General features: G+C 41.5%; 1 protein-coding gene across 2 annotated transcripts in view; it reads right to left on the bottom strand.

Moving 5' to 3' along the window:
* The window catches only part of LOC118372792 (syndetin-like), a 260,402-nt gene that overhangs the window by 216,904 nt on the left and 25,927 nt on the right, over positions 1-17,571 (bottom strand). For both annotated transcript variants that reach the window (XM_052469962.1, XM_052469963.1), the window contains exon 5: positions 8,591-8,644. In XM_052469962.1, the coding sequence (XP_052325922.1) occupies positions 8,591-8,644 (54 nt within the window). The remainder of the gene's footprint in view (positions 1-8,590; positions 8,645-17,571) is intronic.

Raw genomic sequence — 17,571 nt, forward strand, 5'->3', positions numbered from 1 at the left:
GACATAATACCTAAATATTATAGCTAGACTACATATCACTATACAAATTATATAATAACTATATAATATTATAGCTAGACTACATATCACTATACAAATGACATAATACAATACCTATATAATATTATAGGTAGACTACATATCACTATACAAATTATATAATACCTATATAATATTATAGGTAGACTACATATCACTATACAAATTATATAATATAATACCGATATAATATTATAGCTAGACTACATATCACTATACAAATTATATAATAACTATATAATATTATAGCTAGACTACATATCTCTATACAAATTATATAATATAATACCTATACTACATATCGACATACACATGACATAATACCTAAATATTATAGCTAGACTACATATCACTATACAAATTATATTATATAATACCTATACTACATATCGCCATACACATGACATAATACCTAAATATTATAGCTAGACTACATATCACTAAACAAATTATATTATATAATACCTATACTACATATCGCCATACACATGACATAATACCTAAATATTATAGCTAGACTACATATCACTATACAAATTATATTATATAATACCTATATAATATTATAGCTAGACTACATATCACTATACAAATTATATAATATAATACCTATATAATATTATAGCTAGACTACATATCTCTATGCAAATTATATCATAACTGTATAATATTATAGCTAGACTACATATCTCTATGCAAATTATATAATAACTATATAATATTATAGCTAGACTACATATCTCTATGCAAATTATATCATAACTGTATAATATTATAGCTAGACTACATATCTCTATGCAAATTATATAATAACTATATAATATTATAGCTAGACTACATATCACTATACAAATTATATAATATAATACCTATATAATATTATAGCTAGACTACATATCTCTATGCAAATTATATAATAACTATATAATATTATAGCTAGACTACATATCACCATACAAATTATATAATATAATACCTATATAATATTATAGCTAGACTGCGTATCTCTATGCAAATTATATAATAACTATATAATATTATAGCTAGACTACATATCACTATACAAATTATATAATATAATACCTATATAATATTATAGCTAGACTACATATCTCTATGCAAATTATATCATAACTGTATAATATTATAGCTAGACTACATATCTCTATGCAAATTATATAATAACTATATAATATTATAGCTAGACTACATATCTCTATGCAAATTATATAATATAATACCTATACTACATATCGCCATATAAATTATATAATACCTGTACTACATATCACCATATAAATTATATAATACCTGTACTACATATCTCTATGCAAATTATATAATAACTATATAATATTATAGCTAGACTACATATCACTATACAAATTATATTATATAATACCTATACTACATATCGCCATACACATGACATAATACCTAAATATTATAGCTAGACTACATATCACTATACAAATTATATAATATAATACCTATAATATTATAGCTAGACTACATATCACTATACAAATTATATTATATAATACCTATACTACATATCGCCATACACATGACATAATACCTAAATATTATAGCTAGACTACATATCACTATACAAATTATATTATATAATACCTATACTACATATCGCCATACACATGACATAATACCTAAATATTATAGCTAGACTACATATCACTATACAAATTATATTATATAATACCTATACTACATATCGCCATACACATGACATAATACCTAAATATTATAGCTAGACTACATATCACTATACAAATTATATTATATAATACCTATACTACATATCGCCATACACATGACATAATACCTAAATATTATAGCTAGACTACATATCACTATACAAATTATATTATATAATACCTATACTACATATCGCCATACACATGACATAATACCTAAATATTATAGCTAGACTACATATCACTATACAAACTATATTATATAATACCTATACTACATATCGCCATACACATGACATAATACCTAAATATTATAGCTAGACTACATATCACTGTACAAATTATATTATATAATACCTATACTACATATCGCCATACACATGACATAATACCTAAATATTATAGCTAGACTACATATCTCTATGCAAATTATATTATATAATACCTATACTACATATACATTTTATAATACCTATACTACATATCGCCATACACATGACATAATACCTAAATATTATAGCTAGACTACATATCACTATACAAATTATATTATATAATACCTATACTACATATCGCCATACACATGACATAATACCTAAATATTATAGCTAGACTACATATCTCTATGCAAATTATATTATATAATACCTATACTACATATACATTTTATAATACCTATACTACATATCGCCATACACATGACATAATACCTAAATATTATAGCTAGACTACATATCTCTATGCAAATTATATTATATAATACCTATACTACATATACATTTTATAATACCTATACTACATATTGCCATACACATGACATAATATCTAAATATTATAGCTAGACTACATATCTCTATGCAAATTACATAATATAATACCTACACTACATATCGCCATATAAATTATATAATACCTATACTACATATCGCCATACACATTACATAATACCTAAATATTATAGCTAGACTACATATCACTATACAAACGATATACCTAAATAGTATAGCTAGACTACATATCGCCATACAAACGATATACCTAAATATTATAGCTAGACTACATATCGCCATACAAACGATATACCTAAATATTATAGCTAGACTACATATCGCCACACACACAATATAATACCTATATAATATTATGTCATAGGTAGGCTGTATAGCGCCATACAAACAATATATAATACCTGTATAATATTATAGCATAGCTAGGCTATACACAGCCATACAAGTATATAATATTATAGAATAACTAGAGTATATATAGCCATAGAATCTATATAATAACCATGTAATATTTTAGGATAGCTAGGCTATATATATATATCCATACAAACTATATATTATAGCATAGCTAGGCTATACATAGCCAATCAAACGATATAAAAGTGAACAAATGTTAGCACATTTCTTGAAAATCAATGTCAGAAATATCTTTATTTACATAAGTTTTCACATTGAAGTACCTTTGGCGGAGATTACAGCTTTGAGTCGTCTTGGGTATGTCTGTGTCTTTTAGATTTGCTAACTTCTTAGTAATGACTCGGGACGTCGGTTTTTATAAGAAAGCTTCTTTTAGTAAGAATACTTGTTTACGTTACATTTAACAACAATGGTTTTGGTACAGAGCAATGCAGGTAAGATGCTGTCGGAAAGTCAGCTACAATCACTCACACCTGCACATAATTGGCGCGTTATCACTCATTCCTCTCGCAAGGCATTCTGGGACTTGCAGTCAAAAAGCATAATTCAACACAACCCAATACAATTACATATGCAAATAAATCTCAAGAAATATCTCAAATATCTCAGCTCAAAGAATAAACTTAAACATTAACTCTAACACATTAAAGTTACAACAGTGTCAGCTTTGCACATCTGGATTTTGGGATTTTCTCCCATTATTCCTGGAAGATTTTCTCAAGCTCTGTTAAGTTACATGGGGAGAGGCAGTGAACAGCAATCTTCAAGTATTCCCACAGATTTACAGTGATATTCAAGTCTGGGGTTTGGCTGGGCCAGTCATGGACTTCCCCATTAGTTCTCAAGCCATTCAAGCATTGCTTTGGCTGTATGCTTGGAGTCATTGTCTTGTTGGATTGTAAATCTTAGCCCCAGTCTAAGGTCGTTTGCACTCTGAAGCAGGTTCTCATCAAGGATTTGGCTCCATTCAATGATGAGCTGTGCCTGTCTTTCTCCAGACATTGCACTTTGCATTGCGCTTCACATTCAGACCAGAGTAAAATTTGTTTAAATCAGACCACATCTTTTTTTATCTTATGCTCTGAGTCTTTCACATCATGCGCCTTTTTCTCAGGAGTGGGTTCTATCTGGCTACTCTCCCATGAAGCCCGCATTGCTGAAGTGCTGTAGAGACTCTTGTCCTTCTGGCAGGTTCAACCATTTCAGCCAAGGAACTGTGTAGTTCTGTCAGAGTGGTCATTGGGTTCTTGGTTACCTACCAGACCAAGGTCTTTCTTGGCCGGTTGCACAGTCTGGGTAGTTCCCTATGTTTTCAATTTTCCAATGATGGAGACCGCTGTATTCTTGGAAACTTTCAACAATCTAGAAATTGTGTTATACACTTCACCAGATAAAATTTGGAAAGTATTAAAACCACATGGCTTTTTCCACATTTTGATACGTTAGAGCCTTATTTTAAAATGGATTAAAATAATTTTTAGAATTATCAGCAAGACCAAGGGAGTAGACCAAGATGGCCACTGACAGAGCTCCAGAGTTCCTCTGTGGAGATGGGATAATCTTCCAGAAGGACAACCATCTCTGCAGCACTCCACCAATCAGGCCTTTATGGTAGAGTGGCCAGATGGACAACACTACTCAGTAAAAGGCACATGACAGCCCGCTTGGAGTTTGCCAAAAGGCACCTAAAAACTGAACTTGAGAAAGAGAATTCTCTGGTCTGATGAAACCAAGATTAAACTCTTTGGCCTGAATGCCAAGCGTCACATCTGGAGAAAACCAGGCACCGCTCTTCACCTGGCCAATACCAGTGAAGCATGGTGGCAGCATCATGCTGTGAGGATGTTTTTCAGCGGTAGGGACTGGGAGACTAGTCAGGAAACAAGGGAAAGATTAACAGATAAAAGTACAGAGAGATCGTTGATGAAAACCTGCTCCAGAGCGCTCAGGACCTCTGGGGTGAAGCTTCACCTTCCAACAGGTCAACGACCCTAAGCACACAGCCAAAACAACGCAGGAGTGGCTTCGGGACAAGTCTTTGAATGTCCTTGAGTGGCCCAGCCAGAGACCGGACATGAACCCGATCGAACATCTCTGGAGACCCGAAAATAGCTTTGCAGCGACACTCCCCATCCAACCTGACAGAGCTCGAGATTATTTGCAGAGAAGAATGGGAGAAACTCCCCAAATACAGGTGTGCCAAGCATCATACCCATGAAGGCTGTAATCACTGCCAAAGGTGCAGGGTCTAAAAAAAGAGTCTCAATACTTATGCAAATGTGATATTTCAGGGTTTTGTCATTATGGGGTATTGTGTGCAGATTGATGATGGGGAAAACACTATTTAATCCATTTTAGAATAAGTAACGTAACAAAATGTGGAAAGTGAAGGGGTCTGAATACGTTCCGAATGCATTGTAATTAATGTACATTGGTAACCAGTTTATTTAATTTTATTTTACCTTTATTTTACTAGGCAAGTCAGTTAAGAACAAATTCTTATTTTCAATGACGGCCTAGGAACAGTGGGTTAACTGCCTGTTCAGGGGCAGAACGACAGATTTTGTACCTTGTCAGCTCGGGGATTTGAACTTGCAACCTTTCGGGCCATTTTGCTTATTTATAGCTTAGCTAGGCTAGATCCACTACCGTTCAAAAGTTTGAAATGTCCTGGTTTTTGAAAGAAAAGTGCATTTTTTGTCCATCAAAATAACATCAAATTTATCAGAAATGCAGTGTAGACATTATTAATGTTATAAATGACGATTGTAGCTGGAAACGGCAGATTTTTAATGGAATATCTACATAGGCGTACAGAGGCCCATTATCAGCAACCATCACTCCTGTGTTCCAATGGCACGGTGTGTTAGCTAATCCAAGTTTATCATTTTAAAAGGCTAATTAATCACTAGAAAACTATTTAGCAATTATGTTAACACAGCTGAAAACTGTTGTCCTGATTAAAGAAGCAATAAAACTGGCCTTCTTTAAACTAGTTGAGTATCTGGAGCATCAGCATTTGTGGGTTTGATTACAGGCTCAAAATGTCCAGAAACAAAGACCTTTCTTCTGAAACTCGTCAGTCTATTCTTGTTCTGAGAAATGAAGGCTATTCCATGCGAGAAAATGGCAAGAAATTGAAGATCTCGTACAACGCTGTGTACTATTCCCTTCACAGAAGAGCGCAAACTGGCTATAACCAGAATAGAAAATAGGATTGGCAGGCCCCGGTGCACAACTGAGCAAGAGGACAAGTACATTAGAGTGCCTAACAAGTCCTCAACTGGCAGCTCCATTAAATAGGACCCGCAAAACACCAGTATCAACATCAACAGTGAAGAGGTGACTCTGGGATGCTGTCCTTCTAGGTAGAGTTGCAAAGAATGATACATATCTTAGACGGGCAAATAGAACAGACACTGGACAGAGGAACTCTGCCTAGAAGGCCAGCATCCCGGAGTCGCCTCCTCACTGTTGACGTGGAATTTGGTGTTTTGCTGAGTTTAGAAGGCTGCTATACTAAGCCTACTGATAATGACATGACTTAGTATTATTATAAAGATGATCTTAATAATAACAAGAAGGAGATCAAGGAATAATGGTTATTTTTATAAATATTATTTTTTCTGACAATTTGGAACAATGTAAACACTAAAAAATATATTGTGGTCCTTCTGTAGCTCAGTTGGTAGAGCATGGCGCTTGTAACACCAGGGTAGTGGGTTCGATCCCCGGGACCACCCATACGTAGAATGTATGCACACATGACTGTAAGTCGCTTTGGATAAAAGCATCTGCTAAATGGCATATATATATATATATAAATAAAACCAGTGAGGCTGGTCTAACATAAATAAAGTATAAAGCCTTTATTGCAGCATAGCAAAGATTAAGCTCAAGGCTTGGTGCTCACGCTCAAGGCTTGGTGCTCAAGCTCAAGGCTTGGTGCTCAAGCTCAAGGCTTGGTGCTCAAGCTCAAGGCTTGGTGCTCAAGCTCAAGGCTTGGTGCTCAAGCTCAAGGCTTGGTGCTCAAGCTCAAGGCTTGGTGCTCAAGCTCAAGGCTTGGTGCTCACAGAATCAGTAGGCTATTAAACGCTCAAAAGAAGCAGGATGTCTTATTTCTGTAGATATATTGATGATTTATAAAGCCAGGCACATTTAACAGTTGGCTATTGATTATATACCTAATTAAGTTGGGGTTTCCTCTCTCCTCAAATTTATTAGACAATAAGACAAGGGATGTTTTCTCATCTCCTCATTCTGCTGCTGTATCTGCCTCATTGTTCTCAACATCAATATGCTGGTTAACTTTGCTATTATGCACATAGCAACATGGTCTAGGAAAAGGCTTCAATTCAACAGGGCACTGATCGGTTTCAGAACCGCGGACAGCAACCACTATCCGACCCGGGAGAAAGCGCATCCGTTATAAAATAATATTATTTGCATTGTGTTGCACCATTGTTCCTATGTAATATAACCATCCATATACAATTTCAGTAGCACGTCTTAGACTGATAGACTGTGCCATCGCCAAGGCCTCCACAATGCATCAGTCCACTCAGACAGGCGCCAATCAGACCGGTGTCTTGTAAACCATAATTATTTGTATTTTTCTTGCTACTGCTCGACTAAAAATCTTGGTCGACCAACAGCCTATCGACCAAACAATCAACTAAAATGGGGTCAGCCCTAATACTAACTAAACCATTCAGCTGTGGTGCACGGCGTGACAGGTATGAATCCCCTGTTGGCCTGATCAAAGTTGTTTCCTGTCCGACCGTAAACACCTCGTACACATCTGAAAGAGCTCCCACTAAGAGGAGCATGGGGATACAGACGCCCAACTACACACGCTTTTTCAGACTTCTCCCTCCCTCTCACCTCCCTCCTATCCTTGGCTGAGGCTTTGAACCAAACACAAAATAACTGATTGCTTTAGCGAGGGGATACACACTTACTCACTCGCACATCCACAAGTCACGACAGACAATGTCAGCCAACCGGCCCTGATTAGATGTATAGCTTGAGATTGTCTTCAGCAGCAGTCACTGACAGTCATCATCTACTTTGAGTCATGTTTTACTAAGACGGGTTTGGCTGAGAACGTTAGGAAAACGATGCCTTGTTGGGAATCGTAGGTGGCCCGTTTCAGTTCGTTTTACCTTGTTCTTGATACCATGCCTTGTTTTGAGGCGATTTGACTGATGTCACGTCTATGGCTCAAATTTACTAGCTAACCAACAACTGATTGTATTTGAGAGACAAGAAATGCAACTTTATATTTTCAATAAAAATTGGGGATGAAATATAGTTTACATGTTGTCAGCAAACTGTCAGTTTTGCCCCATAGTTGAGCATGTTTTTGTTGCTAAACAACCTATAAGGCAAATGCAGTCGTATAGCTTTTTTTATTTAACCAGCAACCTTTCGGTTACTGGCCCAACGTTCTAACCACTAGACTACCTGCCGCCCCGTAATGGTAATGCCGGTATATTCCACATTACCTCCTTTGGCATGACTGATTGTGAGTTGATATCAATCAGTGAAAAATAAACACCGGAAGAGTTTGAGTGAGACTTTGAAAATGTATACAGTGTAAGGAAAGGAGGAAGAATGAAGAAAACATACCTTAACGTAGGACGGCTGTTTTTCCAGGATAAGATCGGCAACTTTTTTGGAAACCTACAGAGCGAGGACACAAAAAAATAACCCGGTCAGACGCTTGTAAATGCCACCCCACCTGAGAGACACGGTTATCGTACTATGGTAGAGCATGGAGAGAAGAATAGAGGGCTTTGGTGTCTATCTATAACATAAAGTCTTTAACCAAGAGGATTCTCACAATGTGGAATATCTGTATTGTTGATCAAACCAAGACTGAATTAGCCTACACTTGACTACGAGACTGAATTAGCCTACACTTGACTACTAGACTGAATTAGCCTACACTTGACTGAATTAGCCTACACTTGACTGAATTAGCCTACACTTGACTGAATTAGCCTACACTTGACTGAATTAGCCTACACTTGACTGAATTAGCCTACACTTGACTGAATTAGCCTACACTTGACTGAATTAGCCTACACTTGACTGAATTAGCCTACACTTGACTGAATTAGCCTACACTTGACTGAATTAGCCTACACTTGACTACTAGACTGAATTAGCCTACACTTGACTACTAGACTGAATTAGCCTACACTTGACTACTAGACTGAATTAGCCTACACTTGACTACTAGACTGAATTAGCCTACACTTGACTACTAGACTGAATTAGCCTACACTTGACTACTAGACTGAATTAGCCTACACTTGACTACTAGACTGAATTAGCCTACACTTGACTACTAGACTGAATTAGCCTACACTTGACTACTAGACTGAATTAGCCTACACTTGACTACTAGACTGAATTAGCCTACACTTGACTACTAGACTGAATTAGCCTACACTTGACTACTAGACTGAATTAGCCTACACTTGACTACTAGACTGAATTAAATATATACTACTACTAGCTACTTAAGAATAGCCTATTGTGTGTGGTACAGTATGTGCTGTACTGTATGTAACATTGCCATTAATCAAATAGTGTGTGTATCAGTCTTCATTGGTGTTTTCTGAGAAGCAAGGCTGAAAGGACACAAAAGGTCAATGTTGCATTGATGAAATTGAATAAGAAATAACTACCAGGTTGCAGAAATAACTACCAGGTTGGGTTAACTACCAGGTTGTAGAAATAACTACCAGGTTGTAGAAATAACTACCAGGTTGGGTTAACTACCAGGTTGTAGAAATAACTACCAGGTTGGGTTAACTACCAGGTTGTAGAAATAACTACCAGGTTGTAGAAATAACTACCAGGTTGGGTTAACTACCAGGTTTGGTTAACTACCAGGTTGTAGAAATAACTACCAGGTTGGGTTAATTTAACCCTGGACTAAATCATGCCAACCCTCTCACACAGCATGCGGTATATACTCAGTAGAAGAAACCATGTTTGTGCACCTGCACAACACGACATACTCACAATAAATACACAAGGGAATGACTTGCCACCTAGCTACACAACCTAGTACGTTGTGGATAGCATCTGACTTATAACACATTTAGGGCAGGGCTGTAGTGGGGATAACACACACACACACAGCTAGGAACATAATGTTCCAGAGCCATATTGATGCTGCGTACACAGCTCCACGGTGAGGGGGAGCTGATATATTGATGCTCAGTACACAGCTCCACAGTGAGGGGGAGATGATATATTGATGCTCAGTACACAGCTCCACAGTGAGGGGGAGATGATATATTGATGCTCAGTACACAGCTCCACAGTGAGGGGGAGATGACATATTGATGATCAGTACACAGCTCCACAGTGAGGGGGAGATGATATATTGATGCTCAGTACACAGCTCCACAGTGAGGGGGAGATTACATATTGATGATCAGTACACAGCTCCACAGTGAGGGGGAGCTGATATATTGATGCTCAGTACACAGCTCCACAGTGAGGGGGAGCTGATATATTGATGCTCAGTACACAGCTCCACAGTGAGGGGGAGATGATATATTGATGCTCAGTACACAGCTCCACAGTGAGGGGGAGATGATATATTGATGCTCAGTACACAGCTCCACAGTGAGGGGGAGCTGATATATTGATGATCAGTACACAGCTCCACAGTGAGGGGGAGATGACATATTGATGATCAGTACACAGCTCCACAGTGAGGGGGAGCTGATATATTGATGCTCAGTACACAGCTCCACAGTGAGGGGGAGATGACATATTGATGCTCAGTACACAGCTCCACAGTGAGGGGGAGATGACATATTGATGCTCAGTACACAGCTCCACAGTGAGGGGGAGATGACATATTGATGCTCAGTACACAGCTCCACAGTGAGGGGGAGATGACATATTGATGCTCAGTACACAGCTCCACGGTGAGGGGGAGATGACATATTGATGATCAGTACACAGCTCCACAGTGAGGGGGAGATGACATATTGATGCTCAGTACACAGCTCCACAGTGAGGGGGAGATGACATATTGATGATCAGTACACAGCTCCACAGTGAGGGGGAGATGACATATTGATGATCAGTACACAGCTCCACAGTGAGGGGGAGATGACATATTGATGCTCAGTACACAGCTCCACAGTGAGGGGGAGATGACATATTGATGCTCAGTACACAGCTCCACAGTGAGGGGGAGATGACATATTGATGATCAGTACACAGCTCCACAGTGAGGGGGAGATGACATATTGATGCTCAGTACACAGCTCCACAGTGAGGGGGAGATGACATATTGATGATCAGTACACAGCTCCACAGTGAGGGGGAGATGACATATTGATGATCAGTACACAGCTCCACAGTGAGGGGGAGATTACATATTGATGCTCAGTACACAGCTCCACAGTGAGGGGGAGCTGACATATTGATGCTCAGTACACAGCTCCACAGTGAGGGGAGATGACATATTGATGATCAGTACACAGCTCCACAGTGAGGGGAGATGACATATTGATGCTCAGTACACAGCTCCACAGTGAGGGGAGATTACATATTGATGCTCAGTACACAGCTCCACAGTGAGGGGAGATTACATATTGATGCTCAGTACACAGCTCCACAGTGAGGGGAGCTGATATATTGATGCTCAGTACACAGCTCCACAGTGAGGGGAGATGACATATTGATGATCAGTACACAGCTCCACAGTGAGGGGAGATGACATATTGATGATCAGTACACAGCTCCACAGTGAGGGGAGATTACATATTGATGATCAGTACACAGCTCCACAGTGAGGGGAGATTACATATTGATGCTCAGTACACAGCTCCACAGTGAGGGGAGCTGATATATTGATGCTCAGTACACAGCTCCACAGTGAGGGGAGCTGATATATTGATGCTCAGTACACAGCTCCACAGTGAGGGGGAGATGATATATTGATGCTCAGTACACAGCTCCACAGTGAGGGGGAGATTACATATTGATGCTCAGTACACAGCTCCACAGTGAGGGGGAGCTGATATATTGATGCTCAGTACACAGCTCCACAGTGAGGGGGAGATTACATATTGATGCTCAGTACACAGCTCCACAGTGAGGGGGAGCTGATATATTGATGCTCAGTACACAGCTCCACAGTGAGGGGGAGCTGATATATTGATGCTCAGTACACAGCTCCACAGTGAGGGGGAGATGATATATTGATGCTCAGTACACAGCTCCACAGTGAGGGGGAGATTACATATTGATGCTCAGTACACAGCTCCACAGTGAGGGGGAGCTGATATATTGATGCTCAGTACACAGCTCCACAGTGAGGGGGAGATTACATATTGATGCTCAGTACACAGCTCCACAGTGAGGGGGAGCTGATATATTGATGCTCAGTACACAGCTCCACAGTGAGGGGGAGCTGATATATTGATGCTCAGTACACAGCTCCACAGTGAGGGGAGATGATATATTGATGCTCAGTACACAGCTCCACAGTGAGGGGAGATGATATATTGATGCTCAGTACACAGCTCCACAGTGAGGGGAGCTGATATATTGATGCTCAGTACACAGCTCCAGAGTGGGGGGGAGATGACATATTGATGCTCAGTACACAGCTCCACAGTGAGGGGGAAATTACATATTGATGCTCAGTACACAGCTCCACAGTGAGGGGGAGCTGATATATTGATGCTCAGTACACAGCTCCACAGTGAGGGGGAGATGATATATTGATGCTCAGTACACAGCTCCACAGTGAGGGGGAGATGACATATTGATGCTCAGTACACAGCTCCACAGTGAGGGGGAGCTGATATATTGATGCTCAGTACACAGCTCCAGAGTGGGGGGGAGATGACATATTGATGCTCAGTACACAGCTCCACAGTGAGGGGGAAATTACATATTGATGCTCAGTACACAGCTCCAGAGTGAGGGGGAGATGACATATTGATGCTCAGTACACAGCTCCAGAGTGAGGGGGAGATGACATATTGATGCTCAGTACACAGCTCCACAGTGAGGGGGAGATGACATATTGATGATCAGTACACAGCTCCACAGTGAGGGGGAGATGACATATTGATGCTCAGTACACAGCTCCAGAGTGAGGGGGAGATGACATATTGATGCTCAGTACACAGCTCCACAGTGAGGGGGAGATGACATATTGATGCTCAGTACACAGCTCCACAGTGAGGGGGAGATGACATATTGATGCTCAGTACACAGCTCCACAGTGAGGGGGAGATGACATATTGATGCTCAGTACACAGCTCCACAGTGAGGGGGAGATGACATATTGATGCTCAGTACACAGCTCCACAGTGAGGGGGAGATGACATATTGATGCTCAGTACACAGCTCCACAGTGAGGGGGAGATGACATATTGATGCTCAGTACACAGCTCCACAGTGAGGGGGAGATGATATATTGATGTACGGAGGGGAGGTTGGGTAAGGGAGCTAACTGGGGCCCTGAACAGAACAGATGGTAGGACTGTTCAGCTGCTACACTCGCTTGCTCAACTGTGTGTATGTGTGTCCGTGCGAGAGAGAGGGTGAGTGAACGAGTGAAATAATGAATGGAAGATGGAAAGTTGGAGGGGATAGCCTCTGAAATCAACCATATTTAAAAAATTAAAAATTAAAAATAGAAACCATACCTAACGCAAAGATGACTGTTTGTAAGATGCGTACATGCGTGTGTACATGCTTGGGAAATTAATTCTGTGTCAGGAGTCTATGCTTTTTACAAGGAGCACGTGTGTTGCCACACACAAAGAAATGAAGGAGCACAATGAAAAATATTTGAGGTAATAAAGCTCCTAAATTAGGTGCTCCTAAATTAAAATGACAGATCGCACAGCAAAATATTTAGACGCATAGCAGTGGTTCAGTGTGAGGGGTCACTTCACTTATAGCACAACACCAGTCCCATTTAGGATCCAGAGAATCCCATCACCTGCAGGATCCCACACCCCCACACAGATTAGCCCGCCCATCACCTGCAGGATCCCACACCCCCACACAGATTAGCCCGCCCATCACCTGCAGGATCCCACACCCCCACACAGATTAGCCCGCCCATCACCTACAGGATCCCACACCCCCACACAGATTAGCCCGCCCATCACCTGCAGGATCCCACACCCCCACACAGATTAGCCCGCCCATCACCTGCAGGATCCCACACCCCCACACAGATTAGCCCGCCCATCACCTACAGGATCCCACACCCCCACACAGATTAGCCCGCCCATTACCTGCAGGATCCCACACCCCCACACAGATTAGCCCGCCCATCACCTGCAGGATCCCACACCCCCACACAGATTAGCCCGCCCATTATCTGTGATAAGACAGAGCCCAACAGCGAGGTATAATTCACATATAATTGACTGGGATGCAGAGTGGAGTTAATAGCCCAATTTTCTGGCCTCACGCCACATGTATTTTAGCTAAGAGCTGTCAATCAGAAAAGACTACTGGGTAGCAGTAATAAATGGCACCCTATTCACTATATAGTGTGCATTACTTTAGACCAGAGCCCTATGGGTCCTGATCAAAAGTAGTTCACTACATATGGCGTAGGGTGCCATTTTGGTCGCAGGCTACTGTAAGTGTTCTTCACCAGCTGCAGTTTGGGGTCTAAAAGCCAACAGCCAATCACATCAAATTCAGAAAGACAATCAACCAGTAATCACCCACGGTTTGTAGCCCAAAGGTAGAGACCATGAAGCTGGACAGAAACAGTGGGCGTTAAGTTAGCCTATACCCGTTAGCCTATACCCGTTAGCCTATACCCGTTAGCCTATACCCGTTAGCCTATACCCGTTAGCCTATACCCGTTAGCCTATACCCGTTAGCCTATACCCGTTAGCCTATACCACTGCAGCAGCCTAACATTTCTCAATCATACACTGAGTGAGACGTTTCTATGTCAACTAATTTGAGGAACATGTTAATTTCATGCAGAGCCGTAGTGGTAATACTCCGCGTTAATTGTCACATACAACTACCCACCGCAATTGGAGACCGGGACTCAATGTCTACCCTTTCCATTATTTATCCTACCTGCCTGTCTCCCCATCTCATTTCCTTACTGCCTGAATAAAACTAAATGTTGATTTGTTTCATGTACTAAATCCATTCTTTGAGGATTTGAGAGTTCCATCTAAGGTAATACACCAGGACCAATACAGACCGCCAGCCCCTTCCTCCTCCTAATACACAACGCCTGCCCCTTCCTCCTCCTAATACACACCGCCTGCCCCTTCCTCCTCCTAATACACACCGCCTGCCCCTTCCTCCTCCTAATACACACCGCTGGCCCCTTCCTCCTCCTAATACACCTGGACCAATACACACCGCCTGCCCCTTCCTCCTCCTAATACACCTGGACCAATACACACAATGCCGGCCCCTTCCTCCTCCTAATACACCAGGACCAATACACACCGCCTGCCCCTTCCTCCTCCTAATACACCTGGACCAATACACACCGCCTGCCCCTTCCACCTCCTAATATACCTGGACCAATACACACCGCCAGCCCCTTCCTCCTCCTAATACACCTGGACCAATACACACCGCCTGCCCCTTCCACCTCCTAATACACCTGGACCAATACACACCGCCTGCCCCTTCCTCCTCCTAATACACCTGGACCAATACACACCGCCTGCCCCTTCCTCCTCCTAATACACCTGGACCAATACACACCGCCTGCCCCTTCCTCCTAATACACCTGGACCAATACAGACCGCCAGCCCCTTCCTAATACACCTGGACCAATACACACCGCCTGCCCCTTCCACCTCCTAATACACCTGGACCAATACACACCGCCTGCCCCTTCCTCCTCCTAATACACCTGGATCAACACATACTGCCGGCCCCTTCCTCCTCCTAATACACCTGGATCAACACATACTGCCGGCCCCTTCCTCCTCCTAATACACCTGGACCAATACAGACCGCCAGCCCCTTCCTAATACACCTGGACCAATACACACCGCCTGCCCCTTCCTCCTCCTAATACACCTGGACCAATACAGACCGCCAGCCCCTTCCTAATACACCTGGACCAATACACACCGCCTGCCCCTTCCTCCTCCAAATACACCTGGATCAATACACACCGCCGGCCCCTTCCTCCTCCTAATACACCTGGACCAATACACACCGCCTGCCCCTTCCTCCTCCTAATACACCTGGACCAATACACACCGCCTGCCCCTTCCACCTCCTAATACACCAGGACCAATACACACCGCCTGCCCCTTCCACCTCCTAATACACCTGGATCAATACACACCGCCGGCCCCTTCCTCCTCCTAATACACCTGGACCAATACACACCGCCTGCCCCTTCCTCCTCCTAATACACCTGGATCAATACACACCAAGAACCACCAAGACTCTTCCTAGAACTGTCTGCCCGGCCAAACTGAGCAATCGGGGGAGAAGGGCTTTGGTCAGGGAGGTGACCAAGAAACCAATGGTCACTGACAGAAATCATCTGTGGAGATGGGAGAACCTTCCAGAAGGACAACCATCTCTGCAGCACTTTATGGTAGAGTGGCCAGACGGAAGCCACTGCTGAGTAAAAGACACGACAGCCCGCTTGGAGTTTGCCAAAAGGCACCTAAAGGACTCGAACCATGAGAAACAAGTTTCTCTGGTCTGATGAAACCAAAATGTAACTATTTGGCCTAAATGACATGCGCCACATTTGGAGAAAACCTGGCACCACCCCTATGGTGAAACAGTGACAACATACTAGGAATCCTAGAAGTTAAGAGACTTCACACTCTTACAGTCAGAGCAGAGCTCCTGGCATCTCTAAAGTGGATGACAATCATACAGCAGACAAGTAATTAACTGAGAGATGAGCCTGAGCCAAAGATGTGTCAAAGCTGCCAATTACACAGCGAACCTCCACCACCTCCCTATATAGCAGCCATTCTCTACAACAGCGTCTGCCAGACTGGGGGATCACCCATTTGTTTTGGATGGCACTCATTTAAGGGAGAAGTTCTATAGAATGTATCGATGCACCATTCCTATCTACAGTACAGTATCTACTCCTCTGCCTCAGCGAGGGAAGTATTCCATTTCACATCAGCGCATAGGGATGGAGAGGCCCTCTCAATAGGTAGTTATCAGAGAGAGAGAGTTCAGATCCTATAGGGAATGTCATTATGCATGTACACAATGTAGCACAGTGGAAGTCTATATACAAAGCTATGAATATGGGATGGAGGAGAAACCATCCTTCTCCTATGCATTTGTTTGAAAGGATCAGATAGGTGTGTAAGCAATACAGTGAAAATTCCACCTTACCAATCAGAGGACAAGATAGAGCTATTACCGTACGTACTTACAGGAAGTGTCTAGGGGTCGTTTGCTTAACTAGGGGATGACTTGGAATTCAGCATACGATGATCTCCATCCTAAGGGGTGGGGGCGAGGTGATCTGAGGCCGGGTTAGTCATTCACAGCCTGGGTAAGGCAGAAGACTTGATAAGGTCCCTGGTCCTCTGGTCCTGGTATTGACCCCTAGGGGTCTA

This window comes from Oncorhynchus keta, chromosome 19 (genome assembly GCF_023373465.1).
Source record: "Oncorhynchus keta strain PuntledgeMale-10-30-2019 chromosome 19, Oket_V2, whole genome shotgun sequence".
NCBI lineage: Eukaryota > Metazoa > Chordata > Actinopteri > Salmoniformes > Salmonidae > Oncorhynchus > Oncorhynchus keta.